The sequence below is a fragment of the Bos grunniens genome, chromosome 10 (genome assembly GCF_055505025.1).
Source record: "Bos grunniens cultivar Pamir isolate PY7600 chromosome 10, Bosgru_T2T1.0, whole genome shotgun sequence".
In the NCBI taxonomy this organism is placed as follows: domain Eukaryota; kingdom Metazoa; phylum Chordata; class Mammalia; order Artiodactyla; family Bovidae; genus Bos; species Bos grunniens.
This window is the reverse complement of record NC_141174.1, coordinates 95,332,365-95,357,402: the sequence shown is the minus strand read 5'-3', so window position 1 is coordinate 95,357,402 and position 25,038 is coordinate 95,332,365. Positions and strand designations below refer to the sequence as shown.

The window sequence follows — 25,038 nt, the reverse complement described above, 5'->3', positions numbered from 1 at the left end:
AGTATTGGCTGTATTGTTTGAATTATTTACAGTAATCATGTATCGCCTCTACAAAAATAAAAACAAAAAATGCAGTCATAGAACACATGTTTAATCTATCTCACTTAGAAAAGGTTAAAAATTAATGAAGCTGGTAGAGACGCAGAGCAGAGAAAGGAAGATCTACACATTTTGTAGGCAGAATGAACGCCAGTCTGGGAAATAACCTGACAACATACAACAAAAGTGCTAATATCCTAAGTAGAGCAGTCCTACTTCTGAGAATCCTTTATGAGGACACAAATTGCAGAAAAATACTTCATGTAGAAGGGAGTAAAAACTAAATGCAAAAAATAATTGAAACCATCTAAAGGCCTAAGAATAAGCAAATGAGTACCAAAATTAAAATATAATGAAATATTAATGAAGTTGTGTTATAAGGAGAAAATGATGTTAGAGTTAAAAAATCAACAACAGGATATAAACTTCATTATTTCCATAAAGTTACAGGGGCAAAATGTACAGAGAATAAGAAGGAAATATACCAAAATGAAGAACTGTCTTGGTTATAAGACTGATGGTAATTTTGTAACTTTTTCCTTTTAATTAATAAAAGTTACTTTTAAAAAACCCAGGGCAAGGGGAGCCAATGAAATCTGATCAATACAACTATTTGCAGGAATGGTTTTAAAAGACTTAAGAATTTTTAGATCTAACTGTATGGTGAAGATTCTTTTTTTAAGGAGATTGATGATTTATTTCTTAGTATTCAACTATGCACCCATGAGAAAAAAGCTGGAACTAACTACAAAGCGGGGTGTATTACAAAAAATTGAGGTTTGGTTCTTGGAATAATGTTACCACGCACTAATCAATGTTCTCATAATCTGTTCAATCTCACTTTTATGCAAAATGGGAATAATACCTACACTGAAAGACTTCCCACAGGATTAAATGATAACACTGGCTAGTTACAGTCTATCCTTCTACAGGTCAAGGCAGGTGCTACTGAAGAGAACAACGGGCTAAGAAATAAACACTGATACATACATATTCCTGCCAATGATCATGACTTGTCTGTCAAGAACATGAACTTGATATATGACTGAAAAATGACAGAATTTTTTTTTTGAGGATAACATTTTAACTTAAAGTTCATCTACTTTGCTACCTATTCTTATGATTCTTAACACAATGCTGTCTTTCATACCTCAATACCACACAAGCCCAGAGTATCTATCACACAATTAAGACAATGGAAGCAAAACTGTTTTTCAGGTATTTGGTAAAAAGGCATGTTTGATGAAAACGAATAGTTTTATGTACCTTGATTTTTTAAGAAACATTTTCTTCCAGCGAATGTTCGATACACTCAGCAAGTAAAATGAGAAAATAATTTCCACTGCTGTCAATATGCATAAGCCATGCCACCCACCACTACATTTCCATATCAGATAGAACAAAAGCAGAATCACATCTGTCCGGGTGACTGTCAGAAATCTTCCCTCCTGATTAAATAAAAATTCAAATACAATACTGAACACTGTTTAAAAAAAACAAAAACAAACAAGGACTTTAATACTACAAAGCTTCATTTATCTTTAATATTTTCTAAAACTAGCAATATGGAACCTTTATTCAACTCCAGATTAACTGTCCTTTTCCCCCCTCATCTTTTTTATCTAAAGAAACATTTTGCAAGCAATTTACAGACTTAAAAAGATACAAGGAATCAGCTAAAAATCTAGTAATATTTACCTGAATTGTTAGTAGCAAATATGTGGTAAGCATTACAACAACATGCAAGTTTGGTAAACTGTATACATCTTCAAGAAAACTAGAGATACCAAGGGAACATTTCATGCAAAGACGAGCACAACAAAGGACAGAAATGGTATGGACCTAATAGAAGGAGAAGATATTAAGAAGAGGTGGCAAGACTACACAGAAGAACTATACAAAAAGGATCTTCATGACCCAGATAACCACGATGGTGTGATCATTCACCTAGAGCCAGACATCCTGGAATGTGAAGTCAAGTGGGCCTTAGGAAGCATCACTAAGAAGAGAGTTGAAATTCCAGTTGAGCTATTTCAAATCTTCAAAGATGATGCTGTGAAAATGCTATACTCAACATGCCAGCAAATTTGGAAAACTCAGCAGTGGGCACAGGACAGGAAAAGGTCAGTTTTCATTCCAATCCCAAAGAAAGGCAATGCCAAAGAATGTTCAAACTACCACACAACTGCACTCAACTCACGCACTAGCAAAGTAATGCTCAAAATTCTCCAAGCAGGCTTCAAAAGTACATGAACTGTGAACTTCTAGATGTTGAAGCTGATTTAGAAAATGCAGAGGAACCAGAACAGAGATCAAACTGTGAACATCCGGTGGATCAGCAAAAAAGCAAGAGATTTCCAGAAAAACTACTTCTCCTTTACTGACTATGCCAAAGCCTTTGACTGTGTGGATCACAACACACTGTGGAAAATTCTTCAAGAGATGGGAATACCTGACCTCTGACCTGCCTCCTGAGAAATCTGTATGCAGATCAAGAAGCGACAGTTAGAACTGGACATGGAACAACAGACTGGTTCCAAATGGGGAAAGGAGTACGTCAAGGCTGTATATTGTCACCCTGCTTACTTAACTTCGATGCAGAGGACATCATGTGAAACGCTAAGCTGGATGAAGCACAAGCTGGAATCAAGATTGCTGGGAGAAATATCAATAACCTCAGATATGCAAGTGACACCACCCTTATGGCAGAAAGTGAAGAAGAACTAAAGGGCCTCTTGATGAAAGTCAAAGAGAGAGGACAATGAAAAAGCTGGCTTAAAACTCAATATTCAGAAAACTAAGATTATGGCATCCAGTCCCATCACTTCATGGGAAATAGATGGGGAAAAAATGGAAACAGTGACAGATTTTATTTTGGGGGGCTCCAAAATCACTGCAGATGGTGACCGCAGCCATGAAATTAAAAGATGCTTTGTCCTTGGAAGAAAAGCTATGACCAACCTCGACAGCATGCTAAAAAGCAAAGACTTTACTTTGCTAACAAAGATCCATCTAGTCAAAGCTATGGTTTTTCCAGTAGCCATGTATGGATGTGAGTTGGTCTATAAAGAAAGCTGAGAGCCGAAGAATTGATGCTTTTGAACTGTGGTGTTGGAGAAGACTCTGGAGTGTCCCTCGGATTGCAAGGAGATCAAACCTGCCAATCCTAAAGGAAATCAGTCCTGAATATTCATTGGAATGACTGATGCTGAAGCTGAAACTCCATTATTTTGGCCCCCTGATGAGAAGAACCAACTCATTGGAGAAGACCCTGATGCTGGGAAAGACTGAAGGCGGGAGAAGGGGACAACAGAGGATGAGATGTTTGGATGGCATCACCAACATGATGGACATGAATTTGAGTCAACTCTGGGAGTGTTGGTGATGGACAGAGAACCCTGGCGCGCTGCAGTCCATGGGGTCACGAAAAGTCAGACATAACTGAACAAGTGAACTGAACTGATGACATCAATACTTGTAAGACCTTTTCAAATTTTCAATATTCACCTGATCATGACAACCCACTCCAGTCTTCTTGCCTGGGAAATCCCATGGACAGAGGAGCTCGTCGAGCTATAACAGTTCATGGGGTCACAAAGAGTCAGACACGACTTAAGTGACTAATCCACTGTGCTCAGCTTTAGAAGACAGTACAAAATTGTTTTACCAGTGGATATCTGTTGCACATCATCCTCATCAACATTTGGTATTAAATCTTTTATTTTTTAAGCTACTCAGGCATATGGTGGTATCACTGTGCTCCCTGACATCTAATGGCATTAACTGTTGACTACCTTTTCATATGCTCATTACCCATTTGGATATGCTCTTTATGAAGTACCAGATCAAGTCTCTTGGCCTTTTTTTTTTTCATTTGCACTGTGTAAACTTTTCTCATTAATTTGTAAGACCCTCCCTGTCTTTATGACATAAAATGTTGTCAAGTTATTTCTCCTCAACTGGCCACATGGTTAATAAGATTAGCTACCTAAATATCTTCTTGGTTCACTGTTCTTGTAAAATCCTGATTCCTCCTTTAATAACTGGTAAAAGATAAACACCTTCCTAGATAGAAGAACCTGGCTGAAATATACAAATCAATGACATTTATTCCCTCTTTTTAGATTATAAACTTCATTAAATATTTAGGCAACATTTGGAAGCACAAAGTGCAGATGAATTCAGGTGAATTCTGCTTTTGACTGCAACAAAATTGCAGGCAACAGAAACTAAAAAAGTTATTTTAAAAGCCTTTGACACAAGTATTTTTATTCTAAAACACTAAGACTATTAAAGAGAGTTAGTATCTTGTTTTCTTCCTTGATTTCACTAACCTTAAAAATCATGATAGTTAGACATTATCTATATTTAAGTGTTAAAACATTTTACTAACCATTATGGATTATTGCCTTTTCATACTGTCCATGGGAAAAGGCAATAATCCATAATGGAGGAGAAGGGGACGACAGAGGATGAGATGGTTAGATGGCATCACCGACTTAATGGACATGAGTTTGAACAAGCTTTGGGAGCTGGTGATGGACAGAGAGGCCTGGAGTGCTGCAGTCCATGGGGTTGCAAAGAGTCGGACACAACTGAGTGATGGAACTGAACTGATGGATTATTGCAAGCAATCAAGCGAGTAACTACCACTTTTAGAATCAACCAAATTCCTCATTTTAAGGAGAGAAACATCCAGAGACTTAATAAATGCTGGTTAATAAAGTTCAGTTGTTATATCACCTACTTGGGTTTTTCTACAACTTATCTGAGAAAATGGCAAAGCCCTGACTACTCCAGCAGCTAGTACTGGGTCTGCACTTCCCTCAACAATTAAAGGGCTTCCCAAGTGGTACTAGTGGTAATAAAGAACCTGCCTGCCAATGCAGAAGACAAAAGAGACACAGGTTCGATCCCTGGGTTGGGACGATCTCCTGGAGAAGGAAATGGCACCCCACTCCTGTATTCTTGCTTGGAAAATCCCATGGACAGAGGAACCTGGTGGGCTGTAGTCCATGAAATTGCAGAGTTGGACACAACTGAAGCGACTGAGCACGATTAGAACTCTTTAATATACAGGAAAAGTAAAATTTGATTCCATCTTCTTCATCACTGTGGTGTGATGCAAATAAGGTAAAAGAAAAACTGGTTCTAATCCACTGAGCCCATAAATTACTTATATAAAGTATACACTAAAAACTAGTTGTTGTGAAAGTTTTATTTGCATTCTTAAACCTTCATCAATTTAATCAGATTCAAAATGGAAAGCTAAGTTTACATGATAATCATTTATAAAGCAAACAAGTATAGAATGAGCCTCTAGTACCTGTTCAGAAATTTCTCCAATATTATAGTTGGTTAAAAAAGGCAGAGGACTTCCCTGGCAGTCCAGTGAAAGACTCTGAGCTTCCATTACCGTGGGCATAGGCTCAATCCCTGGTTGAGGCACTAAGATCCCGCAGCAAATAGAAATGGGATGACTTTATATGACTTTGATGTTTAAAAACTGCTAGAAAGAAAACAGGTATATTCTGCCACCTAACTAAAAATATTTTTCTAATAAATTTATGTCAAATTTAAGATAAAAGCAATTAAGATGTCAAGTAAGCAGAAACTGCTTCTTTTAGAAGTAGAGAAAAAGCACTAAGATCAAACTGACCCTGACATACCATAGGAAAAAGAAAACTCATTATGGCAGAAAGCAATACCATTTTTAAAAGATCTTTAAAGTGAGTCTTGGGCATCATTTAGGTTTGCTCAACCATGAGAATCTTCTGGTGGGGAAACTTTTTTCATAACCCATTTCAAGTAAAATATATCAATTCCTTAAAAAAAAATTGCACTTAATTTCCTCAGACAGAAATCCTTTAACTTCTCAGGCCAAGAATACACCTTTCTTCTGAAAGTAATCAAACGGAGCTTTACAGATGAATTAGTGAGCCTTCACAAAGGAACAAAGGCACAAACACCAAACTGTAAAACAGCTGCCTGTAGACGCTCACCACAGAAAATCAACGTCTGTCAAAATTATCTGCATTCTTCCTCCCTAAATTGTATACTTTCCTATGACTGCTTAGGTCTTAGATAATTTACAAAATATAGGGAATATGGGTGGTCCATGACCACCAAAATTTCAGCATCTACTAAGGTTGCTCCCTTATGGAAATAAAGCAATGTCATGATTACTACAAACTTACCAGAGCAAAAAAACTTAACTTTATCAACGTGATTCTTACATCTGCTAGTACAGGGAGAGCATTCCTGCTAGTTTTCTTGTTTGGATGCGGTGGTGATGTAGGGGAGTCTGTTTCTTTCATGGTAGGAAGAAATCCTGTTTATTCAAAATTACATGCACTGCAACTGTAGAAGATTCTAGGAGTAATCCTATGATTCTTTTAAATCATAGAGTCAACAGATGGCTTATCATAATTCCTTTATTAACTGATTACACAGAAAATGCTCACAGAAGCCTTTAGATAATACTAGATACATCTTTACTAAAAATAATATTAACTTATCCAAATAAAAAATAACCAACCTGCCATCACATTTGTAGTTTTTAGTTTTAAAATAATTTTCAAAAACAATTCATTAGACCTCAAAGACAGCATGGCAGATGGCTAAGAGATTAAAAAAACAAGCAAGCCCCGTCTTTAAAGATTTATTTAGTGTTGTTTCAATTCCTAAGGGGAAATGCAAAGTATGAATGGATTCCACATATATAAAGGCAGCACATTATTTTAAATAAAATTACTGGTTTTGTATACATATGCCTCTTTCTATATTTTATATTAAAATAGAATCCCTGAATTTAAGAAAGACCTCAGAAATACCTTCTTTCCACAGGGACTACTTGAGGGACTACTTGTTTAATGTTATTTCTAATATATTGCAAAAATTTAAATCATGAAATCATATTAACTTTTCTTGTACTGAGCAAGTTATTATGGAATGAATACCAAGGAGGACAAAACAACAGAGTTAGACAAAGAACGGAGAAGGCGATGGCACCCCACTCCAGTACTCTTGCCTGGAAAATCCCATGGATGGAGAAGCCTGGTAGGCTTCTGTCCATGGGGTCATGAAGAGTCGGACACGACTGAGCGACTTCCCTTTCACTTTTCACTTTCATGCATTGGAGAAGGAAATGACAACCCATTCCAGTGTTCTTGCCTGGAGAATCCCAGGAACAGGGGAGCCTGGTGGGCTGCCATCTCTGGGGTCGCACAGAGTCGAACACAACTGAAGCAACTTAGCAGCAGCAGCAGTAGCAGACAAAGAACACAGAACCCTAGTGTATTTTTGTCAGTAATCATTCTAACACTAAATGTAAAGATTAAAGAGAAAAAACAACTCCTTAAATTACAAATTTCCCCCCTAAAATGTTTACAATACTGTAAATTATTTCAACTGGAAAACATATGTGTCTAACGCCTTGCCGATTCCTACAAAAAAATTGTGTCCCTGAGCCTTTAAGAAGTTTATGGTTCAAAACAAACACCAGAGATATGAAGGACATATAAAAAATATGAGAACACTGTGATTTAAGAAGCTCAAGATTTCAGTCAACAAAATACATCTGCCATGAACACTTATACGATGGCAGAAGTGTTTGCTGGACAGAAGTTCTGGTTCCCAGGTCATACAGACCTGGGTCTGAATGCTGGCCCTTCACTGGCAGTTTAACCTTGGACAAGTTACTTAACCTCTCTCTGTCTCAATTTCCTAATGTGTAAAAACAGGACAGTAATGTTAATCTCACAAGGTTGTGAGAGCAAAATGTGAAAAAGCATATGAAGTGTTTATTACTCTATCTGGCACACTGTAATCCTCAGAAATGTTTGCTATCATCAACATCACCTCTACCATATTATTCTTGTTGAAGAGGTTCTGTAAAATAGAATTCCAGATATGTATGTAAGTATCTATGTATGGATGTATGTGTGAAATTGATTGATATATAAAGGTTATCATAATGAGAATAACAGCTTCCTGGAAAGAAAAGAACGGAAACCTCCAATTTCCCCAGCCAAACCTATCAGGGAAGCCCTAACAAAGGCCTAACAGCAAGAAAAGGCAATGGAGTGGCAGGGCCATCTGACGACATCAGAAGAGAAAAAGACAGGTCCACTGTTCCAAGTGTACTGTCCAGCCATCGTAAGGACAGGTGGTGCCATGGAAGTAACTCTGAATTGAACTGAGTGAACTGGAATGATAGGAACTCAGGTCATCTCTGAAGTACTTGCTTTATCATGATCTGGTTATTCCGCTTGCTTGTTTGTCTTTTGTGGGGTTTTTTTTTTTTTTTTTTTTCGGGGAAGTAAACAATGCATTATGTCATCTTTCCTTCTTTAGGTAATTTACCAAGGTCACACAGTTGTTATATAATAGTGTTAGGATTTAATCCCATATATGTCAGACCCCAGTCTCCAGTGCTTAAACACTACAATGTAACACTGTTATGGCAATCCATAGGCAGAAAGATGAGTTCATATTTATCCTGTGTATATATATATGGTATGTATATGGTAGCAGAACTCAGACAACACACACTAACCTGCAGGAAGTGAACCTGTAGGAACTATTTTCAAGCATTCCGCCAACGGTAACCAATAGCACAATCAACATAAAATTGAATCCTAAGAGTCTATTTACGAAAACACAGTATAGTCTCTGGCAAGTCACTTAAGTTTAATCTAAACCTCAGTTACCGTGTCTGTGAAATAGTATTTCCCTCATCTCTCACGGCAGTAGCTAGAAAATAAAGTACATGAAGTATAATAATGCAATGATTAGTACCTGGTGAACCTCAAAATAAACAATACCTCCTATCCTCATCAAGATACCTTAACAATTTGATTTGATTCTGAATATCAATCTAAGAATGCTTGCTTAAATAGTAAAATTACCAAGTTTAGGTTCCACATTAATATTTTTTAGTGATTTTGAAGCATGAATCCGAAAACATCTCACTATCTTCCTGCTCCTGGTCTATGGGAAGAAAAAAAAAAGAGAGGAAACTTTTCTGGTTATGTTTGATGATAGCTTTTGAATTTTCTCCTTCCCATGTCGGTTTAATAACTCAATTTATTTTTAGAATTCAAATTCAGTTTAAATCTTCAGTGATATGTTAATTGGTACATATCATTTTACATTAAAATTTAACAAATATTAATAAGAATAACAATGATTTTTCCTTCCTTGTTTATGAATAAACTATATTTAGAAATAAGAAAAGAAAGTTTATATACTGTATCTAGAACCTTGCTGCTGAATCTAAGAAATTAAATTTACCAAAACTCTGTTACCCAGAGTAAGTCACCATGTTCTGATGGAGACTTAAAGATCCTATCTATCCATTATTCAAAGGTGCAAAGAAATCAATGATATAGAAGAAATATATGCTTTATGCATCATTCTTCATACAAAGAGAAGAAACAAAATGACAACCTGCAAAGATTCCTGAACCAGCTTCACTATGAAGAATGAACAAAATCAAATATGCTTATTTAAAACAGAAAAAAACTAGTGCTGTAATCTAAATCAACTAAGCCAACAAACATCATCTCAGTTAAAAATACCAAAATTAGTTTTAATAATGCCTTTAATCATTATTAAGAGGGCTGGCCCTGACAACTACACAAAACAGACCACTCTCTTTAAATGCACATTTAGCAACTCTCATTGAATGTAGAACTCTTTATCCATAAAAAACATGGTATAATTTCAGTCAATTTGTGACTTCAAAACTGTTTCTTTTCCCACTATGTCATAAATGGGAAAAAACATCAGCCATTCTGGTAAGTAACCTTACATATATTATTTCATGTCTTCCTTTAAACACATTAAGAAGAGATGACAGCAAGGTCACATACGTCATGCATGGCAGACTCTGCAGTGTCAGAATTCAGGTTAGCCCCGTTCCAAAGTACTGAGATTTTAGAATTCTAGCTTGTCTCACTTTTATTTATTTGCTTTAATTTTTACTTAACTATAGTTGGTTTATAATACTGTGTCAGTTCAGGTATACGGCTTCACATCCTTCTCCATTATAGGCTATTACAAATTACTGAATATAGATCCCTGTACTACACAATAAATCCCTGTTGTTTATCATATATATAGTGGTTAATCCCATACTCCTAATTTGTCCTTCCCCCTTCTGTTTCCCCTTTAGGAGTCACAAGTTGTTTCCTGCACCTATGAATCTGAGTCTGTGTTTTGTATTACTAAATAAGTTCATTTGTATCTTCTTCTTAGATTTCACATATAAGTGATATCACACAATACTTGTCTTCCTCTATCTGACTTTCTTCACTTAGTGTGATAATCTCTAGGTCCATCCATGTTGCTGGAAATGGCAGTATTTCATTCTTTTTTGGCTGAGTAATATTCCATTGTTTACATGTACCACATCTTCTTTATCCATTCATCTATTGATAGACATTTAGTTTGTTGCTTCCATGTCTACTGGGTCATCTTTTCTTTAAATAATACAAAACTGTTTACCATTTTTACACCATTTCCTGAGGTAATAATATCAAGGTAACTAAGATTCACAAAATGCTTTAAAGTAATATAATTCTGAAGTTAAAAAAAGGACAAAAGGAAAGCATGAAAGCCAGATTTCCTTAGGCTGGGAAAATTTATAATGAAGAAATAAACCTAATGCACGATCAATATCAAGAAGAAAGTGCCTGCAGTACCCCAGGCCTGACCAGTTTTTCTTGTTGTGTGTATGTGTGTACATGTTTTGTGTCTGTTAAATAACCAAAACAGGTGTTTCAGCTACAACTCTGTGAAACCCAAATGAACAAGTACAGACAAGTATATGAACAAATTCAGTTTTCTTAAGTCACAATCAGGAATGGCATGGTGAATCTGTAACTTTCCCTATTCCTTGTTTTACCACGAAATACTGAATTAGCTAATAATAGAGATTTTAAAAAATATATTTCTTTAGTCTATATACCAATTATTCATACAGAAGTCAAAAACTAGCTTTAAATATCAAGACTATGACTTATACACGTATTTAAGAAAGACTTTTTCAAAGTTTATTAAAAACTTTATATTTACCAAAATTTAACAATTTACAAATGATTATACTAAGGATTTACCCAAATGGTTACAAATGACAATAAAAATTAACACTGAAGCTTTCAACATTAGGATTTTACAATCTGATGTTATTCCAAGAATTCTTTTACCCAGATGATATAAAAGGCATTCATTATGAAGCAAACTCTAAATAAAAAACAAATTTATATACAAGGGCATATTTTGCTTTAATCATCAATTTAAAATATTTATCATGGCAATCCCTTAGTATAATTCAAATGTTAGAAACAAAATCATTTCAAAAATCTACACCTGTATTGCTTTATTTTACAACCCAAAACATTATGTTCAACTATTCAGTACACATGTATAGATCAAGATTCTTTTAGAGGTGTTTACCATGAGTCTCTTGCCTAAGTCTCTTTAGATAGGTAAACACTAGAGACCCACCTTGTGCTGTTCAATAGCATCTATCCACTGCTGTCTGTGATCTGGATCTTGAGCACGAAGATACCAAACACTATCATTTACACTAATATCAAATCGGCATTCATCAAAATCATGAGGCTGTGTAAGAAAAAGGGAGAAAAGGAAAAGCAAAGGTAATTATATTCTTAGAAGTGTTATACTCCACAGAAAAAACATGAACATACCCATTCTGCCCGGTGAGAGACTCTTGTTATTCTTTTTGTACTCAAATAACTTTTTGAAGATATTTCAGATAAAGAGCACAGCAAGGGTATAATTACCAAAAACCATGCTCATTCACTATTTCTACAAATGAACTGACACATGAACTACAGACATGTTTTTAAAAAAGAGGTAAAATATTTTCCATCAAATGCTTTGAATCAGTGTAAAGTAGTGGGAAAACATCTATTTCTGCTTTATTGACTATGTCAAAGCCTTTGACTATGTGGATCACAATAAACTGTGGAAAATTCTGAAAGAGATGGGAATACCAGACCACCTGACCTGCCTCTTGAGAAACCTATATGCAGGTCAAGAAGCAACATTTAGAACTGGACATTGAACAACAGACTAGTTCCAAATAGGAAAAGGAGTATGTCTAGGCTGTATATTGTCACCCTGCTTATTTAACTTATATGCAGAGTACGTCATGAGAATTGCTGGGCTGGAAGAAGCACAAGCTGGAATCAAGACTTCCAGGAGAAATATCAATAACCTCAGATATGCAGATGACACTACCATTATGGCAAAAAGTGAAGAGGAGCTAAAAAGCCTCTTGATGAAAGTGAAAGTGAAAAAGCTGGCTTAAAGCTCAACATTCAGATCATGGCATCTGGTCCCATCACTTCATGGGAAATGGGGAAACAGTGGAAACAGTGTCAGACTTTATTTTTGGGGGCTCCAACATCACTACAGATGGTGACTGCAGCCAGGAAATTAAAAGACGCTTACTCCTTGGAAGAAAAGTTATGACCAACCTAGATAGCATATTCAAAAGCAGAGACATTACTTTGCCAACAAAGGTCCATCTAGTCAAGGCTATGGTTTTTCCTGTGGTCATGTATGGATGTGAGAGTTGGACTGTGAAGAAAGCTGAGTGCCAAAGAATTGATGCTTTTGAACTGTGGTGTTGGAGAAGACTCTTGAGGGTCCCTTGGACTGCAAGGAGATCCAACTAGTCCATTCTGAAGGAGATCAGCCCTGGGATTTCCTTGGAAGGAATGATGCTAAAGCTGAAACTACAGTACTTTGGCCTCTTCATGCAAAGAGCTGACTCATTGGAAAAGACTCTGATGCTGGGAAGGATTGGGGGCAGGAGGAGAAGGGGACGACAGAGGATGAGATGGCTGGATGGCATCACTGACTCGATGGATGTGAGTTTGAGTGAACTCCAGGAGTTGGTGATGGACAGGGAGGCCTGGCGTGCTGCAATTCACGGGGTCGCAAAGAGTCGGACACGACTGAGCGACTGAACTGAACTGAACTGAAAGTAGTGGGAATATCACTGAAAGCACAATTTTAAAAAGGGCAAAAGTAAGTTTTACTAAAGACATTTACTGATATTTTTCTGCTTTCATTATTCAAAAGTAAATTCTCATCATCAATAGTCTTTCATTAAATTTGATAAGTAAGATATTTTTATATTCTATCAAAAAATAACATTAACATCCTTCGAAATATCTCAAATTAACTTCTAGGCTTTTTTACATCTTTTAATAGCCAGGAGAGTCTCTAATGAAAAGCAAAAGTAAAATGAACACTACATCAGATCTATGTTAGAGGAAACTGCCTTCATCAAAATGTAAGCAATTAGTGCAAATGTAAAATATCTGGTTCAGTGTTTCACATTCTTCAAAACAATATATAAAATAAATATTTTATATACTTGTTTTTCTCTCAATGAATGAGTTCAAATATGACAGGATCATATCACAAATACAACCTCTTCTTCTACTGGATAAAGTACAATGTCCTCTTCTGTAAACTAGCTTAGCCTTAGAGGAAAGAGACTCCTCCCTGGTCTATATAGTAATAAACTTACTAGCTGAATGCAATCTACATATTGTGTTTATTCTCTCCCACCTTTAACAGTATCAATCTTTTATCTCCTTATCAGTTTATTCAACAAAAACAATATAAGCTAATTCCACAATGTTCTTTAGCCTATGAAACAATTTCTCTTTTAATATTAAGACAACTAATTCATGGCTCTGGCTAAAAGATAAAAGTTAAAGCTCTGAGTCACTATGTGCTGGGCATCGCAGGGAGGGAGTGCATGCTGGAAAGAAGAGACAGGAAGGGAAGGGACAAGACAGTGCACACCCTGCTTCAGTCACTATGAATATGGAAATACGCAAAAGACAACTTTAACACTCAAAAATATGACTGTAAACTTAACTGAAAGCTAAATATTCATAAATCTTAAGAATGAAGTCCAGTCATTAAGAAAAGCTTCTTGGAGGAAGGAAAGCATATGTACTATCTGAAAAACTAAGTAAATAATTTATCTGATCAGTCTACTGTTCTAAATAGCCCAGAGGTTTTTAAACTTTTACTATGAGATGTAATCATTATTATATTTCTAGTGACTATTCTTAAAAAGGATTTATATTTCATAGTGTTCAATATTTTCATTAGAGCTTTAGTAAATAAAAAGGTAATATATATATACAGTCATTGCTTATTTTTTGCTGGGGACTGTTTCAAGGACTCCTTTGGACACCAAAATTTCAGATGCCTAAGTCCGACACATAAAACAGCTCAGTACAACTAGCTCTCCTTATCTGCAGACCCTGAGTTAGTGGATATGGAGGGTCACCTATTGTTCAAAATTTACTAGTTTCCCCAGCCAATTCTTTTTCCAGCTTTCATATCTTCAAAATTTCCTTATAATCTTCCAAAGAGTCCCATGCCACACTTTAAATATTCCTAAAAACAGAAACTTGCCATTAAGCTTTCTCTGGGTGTGAATGACTTAATAAAACCTGAAATCAACGTAAGTAAACTTTGCCAAATTACTAAATCTGTTAAGTATATCAACTATGTTTTCTTTTCCCTATGTTTCAAAGTTTCAATATATGGAGAACTTTAAGCTTTTAATAGATAAAAATGTTATACACAGGAATGGAATAAAATGATACTCTGCAAATCTAGAATTCAAGAATTTGAAAACTTCATTGAATGTCACATTTATATGAGATGCAGTATCTCAATATCCGCTCAAAGAGATGGAGCTGACAGAACGTGTACACAAAGTAGCCATTTCTACCATCAGCAGTCTGAGGCATAGGTGACACAGAAGGGGGTCTACCAATTTTCAGGTGGCAGTATGTAAACGACACAGAAGTTTTGAATCCCTAAAAAGTCAAGATGTGCAGGAAGCGGCTAAAGAAATGACAGATTTGTTAAGAGGTGTGTTTAGGAGGGTAAATCAAAGTCTAGACAAAAAGTTTACACCATGTCTCAACACATACACACTCAAACACACAATACAACAGTCTCCCTTTATCTAAGAGAAATACATCCCAAGACCCCCAGTGGATGCCTGAAACTGTAGGTAGTACCAAATCCTACAGAGAGAACTGGCCTGTGAACAACAACAGGATTAGGGGTCTGGTGCTGCAGAAAGCCTGAGCGTCTTACAGTCATTCCTCTGCATCTGGGGTCACCATCCTCGAATTCAACCACTCCTGGATTGGGCAGTACTGTAGGTATTATACACTACTGAAAAATCCTGAGTGTAAGTGGATGTGTGGGGTTCAAACCTGTGTTGTTCAAGGGTCAACCGCCCTATGTGTTTTCCTATACAGGTATTAAGGAGCAGGTAGTATACACAGCATGGATATGGACAAAGGAACAAGCCATGGCCCACCAGGGACAGAGCAGCCTGCATGACATCTCATTATGCTGCTCAAAACAATGTGCCATTTAAAATTTATCAACTGTTTATTTCTGCAATTTTCCACTTAACACTTTCAGATCTTAAAGGTAACTAAAACTGCAGAAATCGAAACTGCTAATGGGTTGGAAGGAACTACTGTGGATAGTCAGACTTTAATTCAAAGAAAACTAATCTTATCTTTACTTAGAATTTAATTGTGGATATTTTATTCATCATGCTGCTGTTGCTGCTGCTAAGTCACTTCAGTCGTGTCCAACTCCATGCGACCCCATAGACGGCAGCCCACCAGGCTCCCCCGTCCCTGGGATTCTCCAGGCAACAACACTGGAGTGGGTTGCCATTTCCTTCTCCAATGCATGAAAGTGAAAAGTGAAAGTGAAGTCGTGGATTACTCTAAAAAAACACATCAAAATACTATTTATCTTGATTACTGAGTTTTTTGATGCTATCTTAAATTTTACAACTTAAGTTAGTCCCTCATTGGTCTTATCCTAGTTGTAGCCCTGACAGATGATTAGAAGAAAACCAATAAAGGATAAAGAACAAAATTAGATGAAAAAATACAAGAGGTGGTAGATGTAAGAGATGACATGAGCTACCTTCAGAAAAAAATAACTAAAAAATCTAAAGAAGAGATAAAGCAGCAAGCAATGAAAAGTAAGCTAAAAGAGCTAAGAAAAAAGAAATGAGTTGAAACCACATCAGAAGCAGCAATAAAAAGCAAATAAGTCTGTTTTCTAAACAGACTTGAGAAAAATACAAAGTGAAAGAAATATAATGAGTGAACAAAGGAGGTTAAGCAAATGATTTAACTGGTGTTTTAAAAGAGGAAAATGCAACAAATGTAACAAAAAATTCAAAGACACTATCTTCTTTTTTTAATCTTTTGACGCCACTAGGCAGGCATGTGGGATCTCTGACCCTAAGGATCTTAGTTTTCTGACCAGGGATCAAACCTGCATTGGCAGCACAGAGTCTTGACACTGAACCACCAGGGAGTCCCGATACTATATTTAAATGAAATGTTCAATCACAGATCCAAATGACATATTATACCCAGGAAAAATGGTCGCAGGAAATAAACTCAATGTGAAGGCTTATTTTGTGAAATCAATTTAAGAAAGAAGAAAACGATTCTCAAGCTTTTTCCATTGTCACCCCTACTCCAAGAAAAAACAAATTCTCCTTAGTGAGAGAGATCAAACAGTAAGAACTAAGATTTTGTCCAGTTCATTTTTCTTGGAGGCCACATTAGATATTGTAAATACCTAAGATTATTTCACTTTCCCAAAAACCAAGTATAGGGGCCCACTGAGAATGAGAATGCACATGCTAGGGAAGAAAGCCAACAACATAAAGGAAAACGTAGATGGGCCTCATCCTTTACCATGTCAACATTCACTGTCAACAACAGATATACCAAAAGGTGAAATGACATTTGTATCTACTCTTGGTCTGCCTTATTTGTTCTTAGGGCTGCTGTAACCAAAAAACCCAGCATACACTGGGTAGCCTTTAAAAAATTTTTTTTTATTATTATTTTTTTGTTTATTTTACAATATTGTATTGGTTTTGCCATACATCAACACGCATCCGCCACAGAAAAACACCAATATAGTATACTAATGCATATATATGGAATTTAGAAAGATGGTAACGACAACCCTATATGAGAGACAGTAAAAGAGACACAGATGTGTAGAACAGTCTTTTGGACTCTGTGGGAGAGGGAGGGGGGGGGATGATTTGGGAGAATGGCATTAAAACATGTATAATATCATATAAGAAACGAATCGCCAGTACAGGTTCGATGGGTAGCTTTTTTGATTGTTTTATTAGTGAAGTTTTACAATCTACCTACGTGGCGTGTGCTGCATGCTCAGTCTCGAAGTCGCATTTGACTCTTTGCAACCCAATGGACTGATGCCCACCAAGTTCCTCTGTCAACACTGGACAGGGTTGCCATTTTCCTCCTCCAGGGGATCTTCCCAACCTAGGGGTGGAACCCATGTCTCCTGCACTGGCAGGCAGATTCTTTACCTCTGAGCCCTGGAAGCCCCCAAGGTAGCTTTAACAACAGAAATTTCTCTCAGTTCTGGAGGTATGAGCACGGGAGGGCGCTCAGGGAGGGCCTTCTTTCTGGTTTGCCGATGGCTGCCGTCTAGGTTTGTCCTCATGTGGAGGACAGAGAGCGCTTGGGTTTCTTCATCCTCTCATAAGGGTACCAGTGTCACCATGGGGGCTGTACTTACATGACCTCAACTAAATCCAAATTCCTCCCAAAGGCCCCACTTCCAAATTACCATCACAGTGAGAATTAAGGCTTTAACACATACCACAGCATCCATTATCTATCAAAATACCCTTACAAGAAAAGAGGCATATATCCACAAAGAAAAAGAAGGAAAACAGCTGCCAACAAAATTTAAAGCTGGAATGTGATAACTGACATTAACAGGCCTGAATATGCTGAAAAATAAATATATACAAGGAAAAAGACAAAAAAAAAGCCAATTTGTTTTGGAGGCATCAAGTAGCACTAAAGGTAAAGGCATGGGAAGAGCTGAAAACAAAACTAATCAAGAGTCATTAAAAAGTGGAACCAGACCCCTGGAACCTTATTTGCCTATCCCACTGTGCAGTAACATTAGAGGCCCCACCTCTCAGAGAGTTGGTACCAGACAGGTGTAGGAAGAAGGGACATTCCTATAAACAAGGAAAGGTGAAAAAGCAGACAAGGGAAAGTGTTCATATTAAAGGATTCTTTCCCTTACTTGATTCCCAAAAGTTCTGTACCCATACTTGTTCCTTCTATCTCCTTCTGCCTGTGAGGAAGATTCATCTGCAAGAAAACTAAGTAATCCGAGAGAAAAGACATATAGTAATAATACTTAGGGGTTTCATAACTGGACACTAAACCAGTATGAAAGTTCTAAACCACAAAGATATAGAAAAATTACCTTTCAGAACTGGAAGATATGCTTTATCCAAAATGGAGAAGTAACCAAGAGAAGTAAGAAGCAATGGAGATCCAGGAAAAGAAGCAGCAAAGGGACTTCCCAGGAAGACATTAAGGAAAATGCCCACAGCAGAGTTATGTAGAAGATGGAAAAGTCTAGATTAGAACAGTATGACAGGATGATTTAGAAGGAATTTCTCTAGTGGGAGGAAAAGTAGAATAAAAAGATTAACTAAAAAAGTTAAACTCAGTGGAGAGGGTGTAGGAAGATTTCCCTAGAAATTCAAAGAAAGCCAACCAAATTTTAATAAAGTTTACTGACATATAATTAATATATAATGAACTATCCATTTAAAGTGTACAATTCAATGGTATTTTCACTTGTATATAACCCATGAAATCAATACCATATCAGGACAGAAATGTTTTCATTTCTGTAGCCCCCAAAGGACTTATCCTGCCTGCAGAATATCTATTCCTTTGTCACCAGCTTCCAGAAACCAAGGATCTTCTTCCTTTCACTGTATATTGGTGTTCACTTTTTCTAAATTTATATAAATGTAATCAGATAGTAAATACTGTTTTTAGTATAACTATCTTGAGATTTACTCATTCTGCTGTGTCTTATTGATAACTTATTCTTCCTATTGCTGAGAAGAGTTTAATAATGTTGGATATAACATATTTTACTTATTCATACCTGCGGTTGGTCAAAAGTTCATGTCTTGTAAGGATACAAATTTTACTTCTTTTGACTTAGAAATGGGCTGACTCATAAAACAGATAAACAGTCAACTTTAAAGAACTGATGAAAGTAGCTGCAGCCATTTTACATTCTCACTGGCAGTCTTATCACATCTACTTACTCCACATCCCTGCTTGATTTACGTATAGGATTCTATTCTGTTCCCCTGATCTATAATGTCTATTCTTACTCCAATAACAGTATTTTAATTACTGTTGCTTAACAGCAAATCTTGAAATCATGTAGTATTATGTCCTCAAACTAAACTTTTTTTAAAAACCCGCTTTGGCTAGTCTAGGTAGTTTGCATTAGAAATTGTAGTAACAAGGGCATTAATATCTTAGATTTTTTATAGATTATTATGTTAAGATGTGATACTGTAACAATGCTGAGCCTTCTAATCTATGGACATAATCTCTCTCCATTTAGGTCTTCTTTATCTTGACAATCTCACACAGTTTGCAGGTAACAGTGTCCAAAGTACAGTATACAATGTTAGACTGATTCCTGAAGTAATTTTTTTATGCTACTGTGTATGGAATTGTTTTAAAAATTCAAGTAGTGTTTACTAAGAGTTCGCACACCACAAATGGAAAGATCCTGCCTGCCTCAATGAAAATCAAAGATCCTACATGCCATAACCAAGATGCAGCACAGCCAAACAAATAAGTATTTTTAAAAAGTCAGTTTGCTTAGTGTATATGATAGTACATTTTTTAACTGTATATTAACCTTATATTCTATGGGGTTCCCTTGTGGCTCAGCTGGTAAAGAACCCACCTGCAATGCACAAGACCTGGGTTCGATCCCTGGGTTGAGAAGATCTCCTGGAGAAGGGAAAGGCTACCCACTCCAGTATTGTGGCCTGGAGAATTCCATGGACTGTCCATGGGGTCACAAAGAGTCGGACACGACTAAGTGTCCATCTTGCAAAATTTACTTAGTAGTTCTCAAAACTGTTTACCTAATAAATTTGAAGGAATAAAGAACGTCGAGTTTCCCTGATAGCTCAGTTGGTAAAGAATCCACCTGCAATGCAGGAGACTCCAATTCAATTCCTGGGTAGGGAAGATCCCCTGGAGAAGGGATAGGCTACCAGTATTCTTGGGCTTCCCTTGTGGCTCAGCTGGTAAAGAATCCACCTGCAATGAGGGAGATCTGGGTTTGATCCCTGGGTTGGGAAGATCCCCTGGAGAAGGGAAAGGCTACCCACTTCAGTACTCTGACCTGGAGAATTCCAAAGACTGTATAGTTCATGGGTCGCAAAGAGTCAGATACGACTGAGCGACGTTCATTTTCACTTTCAGAGAACGATGTCACCTGCAAACGGCTTTACTTTAGCCTCTCTGATATTTATGTCTTTTAATATTTTTTTTCCCTTGCCTTACTGAAATGACCAGGATGTCCAGAACAATGTTAAACAGAAGTGGTAAGGGCAGATATCTTTGGCCTATACCTAATCTTAGGGGAAAGGCATAGTATTTCATCATTAAGCTTGATGTCAGTTGTGTGTTTTTGTGGATGCTTTCATTCAGTTAAGTTCAGTTCAGTCGCTCAGTCGTGTCCGACTCTTTGCGACCCCATGAATCACAGCACGCCAGGCCTCCCTGTCCATCACCAACTCCCGGAGTTCACTCAGACTCACGTCCATCGAGTCAGTGATGCCATCCAGCCATCTCATCCTCTGTCGTCCCCTTCTCCTGCCCCCAATCCCTCCCAGCATCAGAGTCTTTTCCAATGAGTCAACTCTTTGCATGAGGTGGCCAAAGTACTGGAGTTTCAGCTTTAGCATTATTCTTTCCAAGGAAATACCAAGGCTGATCACTGGTTGGATCCCCTTGCAGTCTAAGAGACTCTCAAGAGTCTTCTCCAACACCACAGTTCAAAAGCATCAATTCTTCGGCACTCAGCTTTCTTCACAGTCCAACTCTCACATCCATACATGACCAGTGGAAAAACCATAGCCTTGACTAGACGGACCTTTGTTGTCAAAGTAATGTCTCTGCTTTTCAATATGCTATCTAGGTTGGTCATAACTTTCCTTCCAAGGAGTAAGCATCTTTTAATTTCATGGCTGCATTAGGTTGATGTTATTTCTAGTTCTCTAAGAATTTTTATTTTCAATACTAAGTAGTATTGAATTTTGTCAAACACTTCTTTTTTACTTGTCTGCCTTTACTGAAATTTGTTACAAATTCTCTTTCATTTGTTAATACAGTGAATTAAAACGACTGATTTAATAAAATTATATTAACCTTGCATTTCTGGGATAAACAACACTTAGTCCTTTTTATGTACTATTGGACTTGATTTGCTAATATTTTGCAAAGGAATACAGTGTTTATGTCTACCAGAGATACCAAGCTGTAATTTTATATTCTTGCAATTTGTCTGATAGGCCTAGGTGTCATGGTTATACTGTCCACATAATGTGTGTTGTAAAGAGTCTGTGTAAGATTGGGATTATTTCACTGAATATATGAAAGAATATGGTGGTGAAATCCTATGGGTGTGTTTTCTTGGTTAGGCAGGAATTTAAAAATTCAATGTTTTAGACATTGCTTTATTTACATTTTTAGTATCTTAAAAGCAGTAAGAGGGGAAAATATAACCCTGTGCTGTGCTTAGTCTCTCGGTTGTGTCTGACTCTGAGATCCCGTGGACTGTAGCCCACGAGGCTCCCCTGTCCATGGGGACTCTCCAGGCAAGAATACTGGAGTGGGCTGCCATGCCCTTCTCCAGGAAATATAACCTTATTATTTACCCATATATTTATTTTCTCTATGCTCTTCATTAGCGCCTAAAGATCTGACTTTGCCTCTGGTATATTTCCCTTCAGCAAGAAAAACTTCCTTTAGCATTTCTTGTTAAGGCAGGCCCATCCACAACAAGTTCTCTTAATTTTCCTTCATCTGAAAACATCTTTATTTCATTTTTGAAGGATAATTTTCATTGAATACAGAATTCTGAATGGAAAGTTTTTTGTCTTTGAGCCTCTACGGTTTCTAATGAGAAGTGTATGGTAACTTGAATCACTGTCCCCCAATATGTATGGTATTTCTCTATGGCTACTTGCAGCATTTTTTTACCTTTGGTTTTTACAGTTTGACTATGATTACTATGATTATCCTGTTACGTGTCTGTTAAGTTTGGGGAATCTGTAAATTTATATTTTTCACCAAATTTGCTAAGATTTTACCATAAGTTCTTCAGTTTTTTTTTTTTCCCTTTTTCCTCTCCTGAGATTTCTAAAGGCCATTTAATTAGAAATTGCCTCAGAGATCCCTGACATTCTGTTCATTTAAAAACAAACACAAAATCCTAAACATCTGTTATTAAGAATGACTTCTTTTGCTCTAAATTCAAAATCTTGATTTTCTGTCATCTTCATCTGCTACAAATCCTATACAGTGAATGTTTTTCATTTCAGATGGCATTCCTTTCAGTCCTATTGGTTCTTTTATACGTATTCTTTGTCTCTTCTGAAACTACCTTTTATTCATTATAAGCGTATTCTCTTTTACCTAAAAAAATTATAAATAATTATAATTTACCTCAAATTATTATAAAAATAATTTTACTTTAAAACCTTCATCAGATAATTCCAATATCTTTAACTTCGCATTTATTCATGTCTTTGCCCTTGAGAATGTATTTCAATTTCCTGGCTCTTTGTATGTTGAGGGAGTTTATCTTGGACATTGCGAATGTTAGGTTGTGAATTCTGGATTCTATCGTATTATTCTGAAAAATACTATTTTGTTTCAGTGGGCAAAAATTTTTGCAGGCCAATTCTTTTGTGTGTTTAATGGGCAGCATCTAGGACCTTAGTTCAGAAGGTTTTGGTCTGGCCTGTACATACACTGCTGAGGATCAAGTACAAATCTGCGCAGAGAGTTAAACTCAGAATCTGGGGTTCTTCTTCTCTGGCTCTTTTTTTTTTTTTTCTGGATTATTCATTAACTGGACCCCTCCTGGTTCTTACAGCTAAAAAGATGGCAGTTTTCTTTAAAGGAGTTTTAACATCCCCAAGTCTCTGCCACAGTACCAGTGACTCAGGTAACACCCCAGACTGCTTTCCATCTGTCTCATGCGTGCATGGCTCAAGAGTCAGCCAGAGACTTGGGGAGAGTTTATACACACAATTTTGAGTTCCCCTTCTTTGGCTTCTCATTTGCAGGATTCCCTCATTCTCCAGCAGCCCCAGATAGCAATAAAGAAGGCAGAAAAAACTTGTGCTTTTGTCTACTGCTCCCCATTAGGATCTATCCAGCAGAGATTGTTAGCCCTGGCAATGGCAGTCAGCTCCAGTTTCCATACTCATTTAGAATTCCCGGAACCAGACTCGGTGAAGTATAAGGGGTGGGGGAGGACAGGCTAAGCACCATGCTTATTTGTGCCACAGAACTACAGAAAGAATAAAAGAATGAGAATCAGTAATTTGAAGCTACAGACAGACTGATTAAAAGAAACAATTAGTCTGCCTAGACAACAGCTCTAAAAATAGCCAAACTACCACTCCAGCAGAAGATTAGAGTTTTCTATTTGGGTATGTTGAACTATAGGAACCCCTAAACTAATAGCTATCAAGGAAGGCTGAAGAAAGGGTTCAATATTTAAAAGAGGAAGACAAAGTCTACAGTGAGTAATAAGACCCCACTCCCACCACAAGATTCCACCTCCAAAGCAGTCAAGCAGTATGTCAAGGCTGTATATTGTCACCCTGCTTATTTAACTTCTATGCAGAGTACATCATGAGAAATATTGGACTGGATGAAGCACAAGCTGGAGTCAAGATTGCTGGGAGAAATATCAATAACCTCAAATACACAGCTGACACCATCCTTATGGCAGAAAGTGAAGAACTAAAGAGCCTCTTAATGAAAGTGAAAGAGGATAGTGAAAAAGTTGGCTTAAAACTCAGCATTCAGAAAATTAAGATCATAGCATCTGGTCCCATCACTTCATGGCAAATAGATGGGGAAACAGTGGAAACAGTGACAGACTTTATTTTGGGGGGCTCCAAAATCACTGCAGATGGTGAATGCAGCCATGAAATTAAAAGACACTTGCTCCTTGGAAGAAAAGTTATAATCAATCTGCTGCTGCTGCTGCTAAGTCGCTTCAGTAGTGTCCAACTCTGTACAACCCCATAGATGGCAGCCCAACAGGCTCCCCCGTCCCTGGGATTCTCCAGGCAAGAACACTGCAGTGGGTTGCCATTTCCTTCTCCAATACATGAAAGTGAAAAGTGAAAGTGAAAGTGGGGTGGCGAAGAGTCAGACACGACTGAGCAGCCCACCAGGCTCCTCCATCCACAGGATTTTCCAGGCAAGACCGCTTAATAAAAAGCAGAGACATTACTTTGCCAATAAAGGTCCATCTAGTCAAAGCTATGGTTTTTCCAGTAGTCATGTATGGATGTGAGAGTTGGACTATAAAGAAAGCTGAGCACCAAAGAATTGATGCTTTTGAACTGTGGTGTTGGAGAAGACTCTTGGACTGCAAGCAGAGCCAATCAGTCCATCCTAAAGAAAATCAGTCCTGAATATTCATTGGAAGGACTGATGCTGAAACTCCAATACTTTGGCCACCTGATGTGAAGAATTGACTCATTTGAAAAGACTCTGATGCTGGGAAAGATTGAAGGCAGAAGGAGAAGGGGATGACAGAGGATGAGATGGCTGGATGGCATCACTGACTCAATGGACATGAGTCTGAGTAAACTCCTGGAGTTGCTGATGGACAGGGAGGCCTGGCATGCTGCGATTCATGGGGTCACAAAGAGTCAGACACGACGGAGCAACTGAACTGAACTGAAAGCAATCAAGGCTCCTAGAGATATGGGTGATTCCTGGGCTA

General features: G+C 37.2%; 1 protein-coding gene across 3 annotated transcripts in view; it reads right to left on the bottom strand.

The window, feature by feature from the left end:
• The window catches only part of CERT1 (ceramide transporter 1), a 131,588-nt gene that overhangs the window by 78,175 nt on the left and 28,375 nt on the right, over window positions 1-25,038 (bottom strand). For all 3 annotated transcript variants that reach the window (XM_086323212.1, XM_086323211.1, XM_086323213.1), the window contains one exon: window positions 11,551-11,667. In XM_086323212.1, coding sequence (XP_086179338.1) covers window positions 11,551-11,667 — 117 coding nt within the window. The remainder of the gene's footprint in view (window positions 1-11,550; window positions 11,668-25,038) is intronic.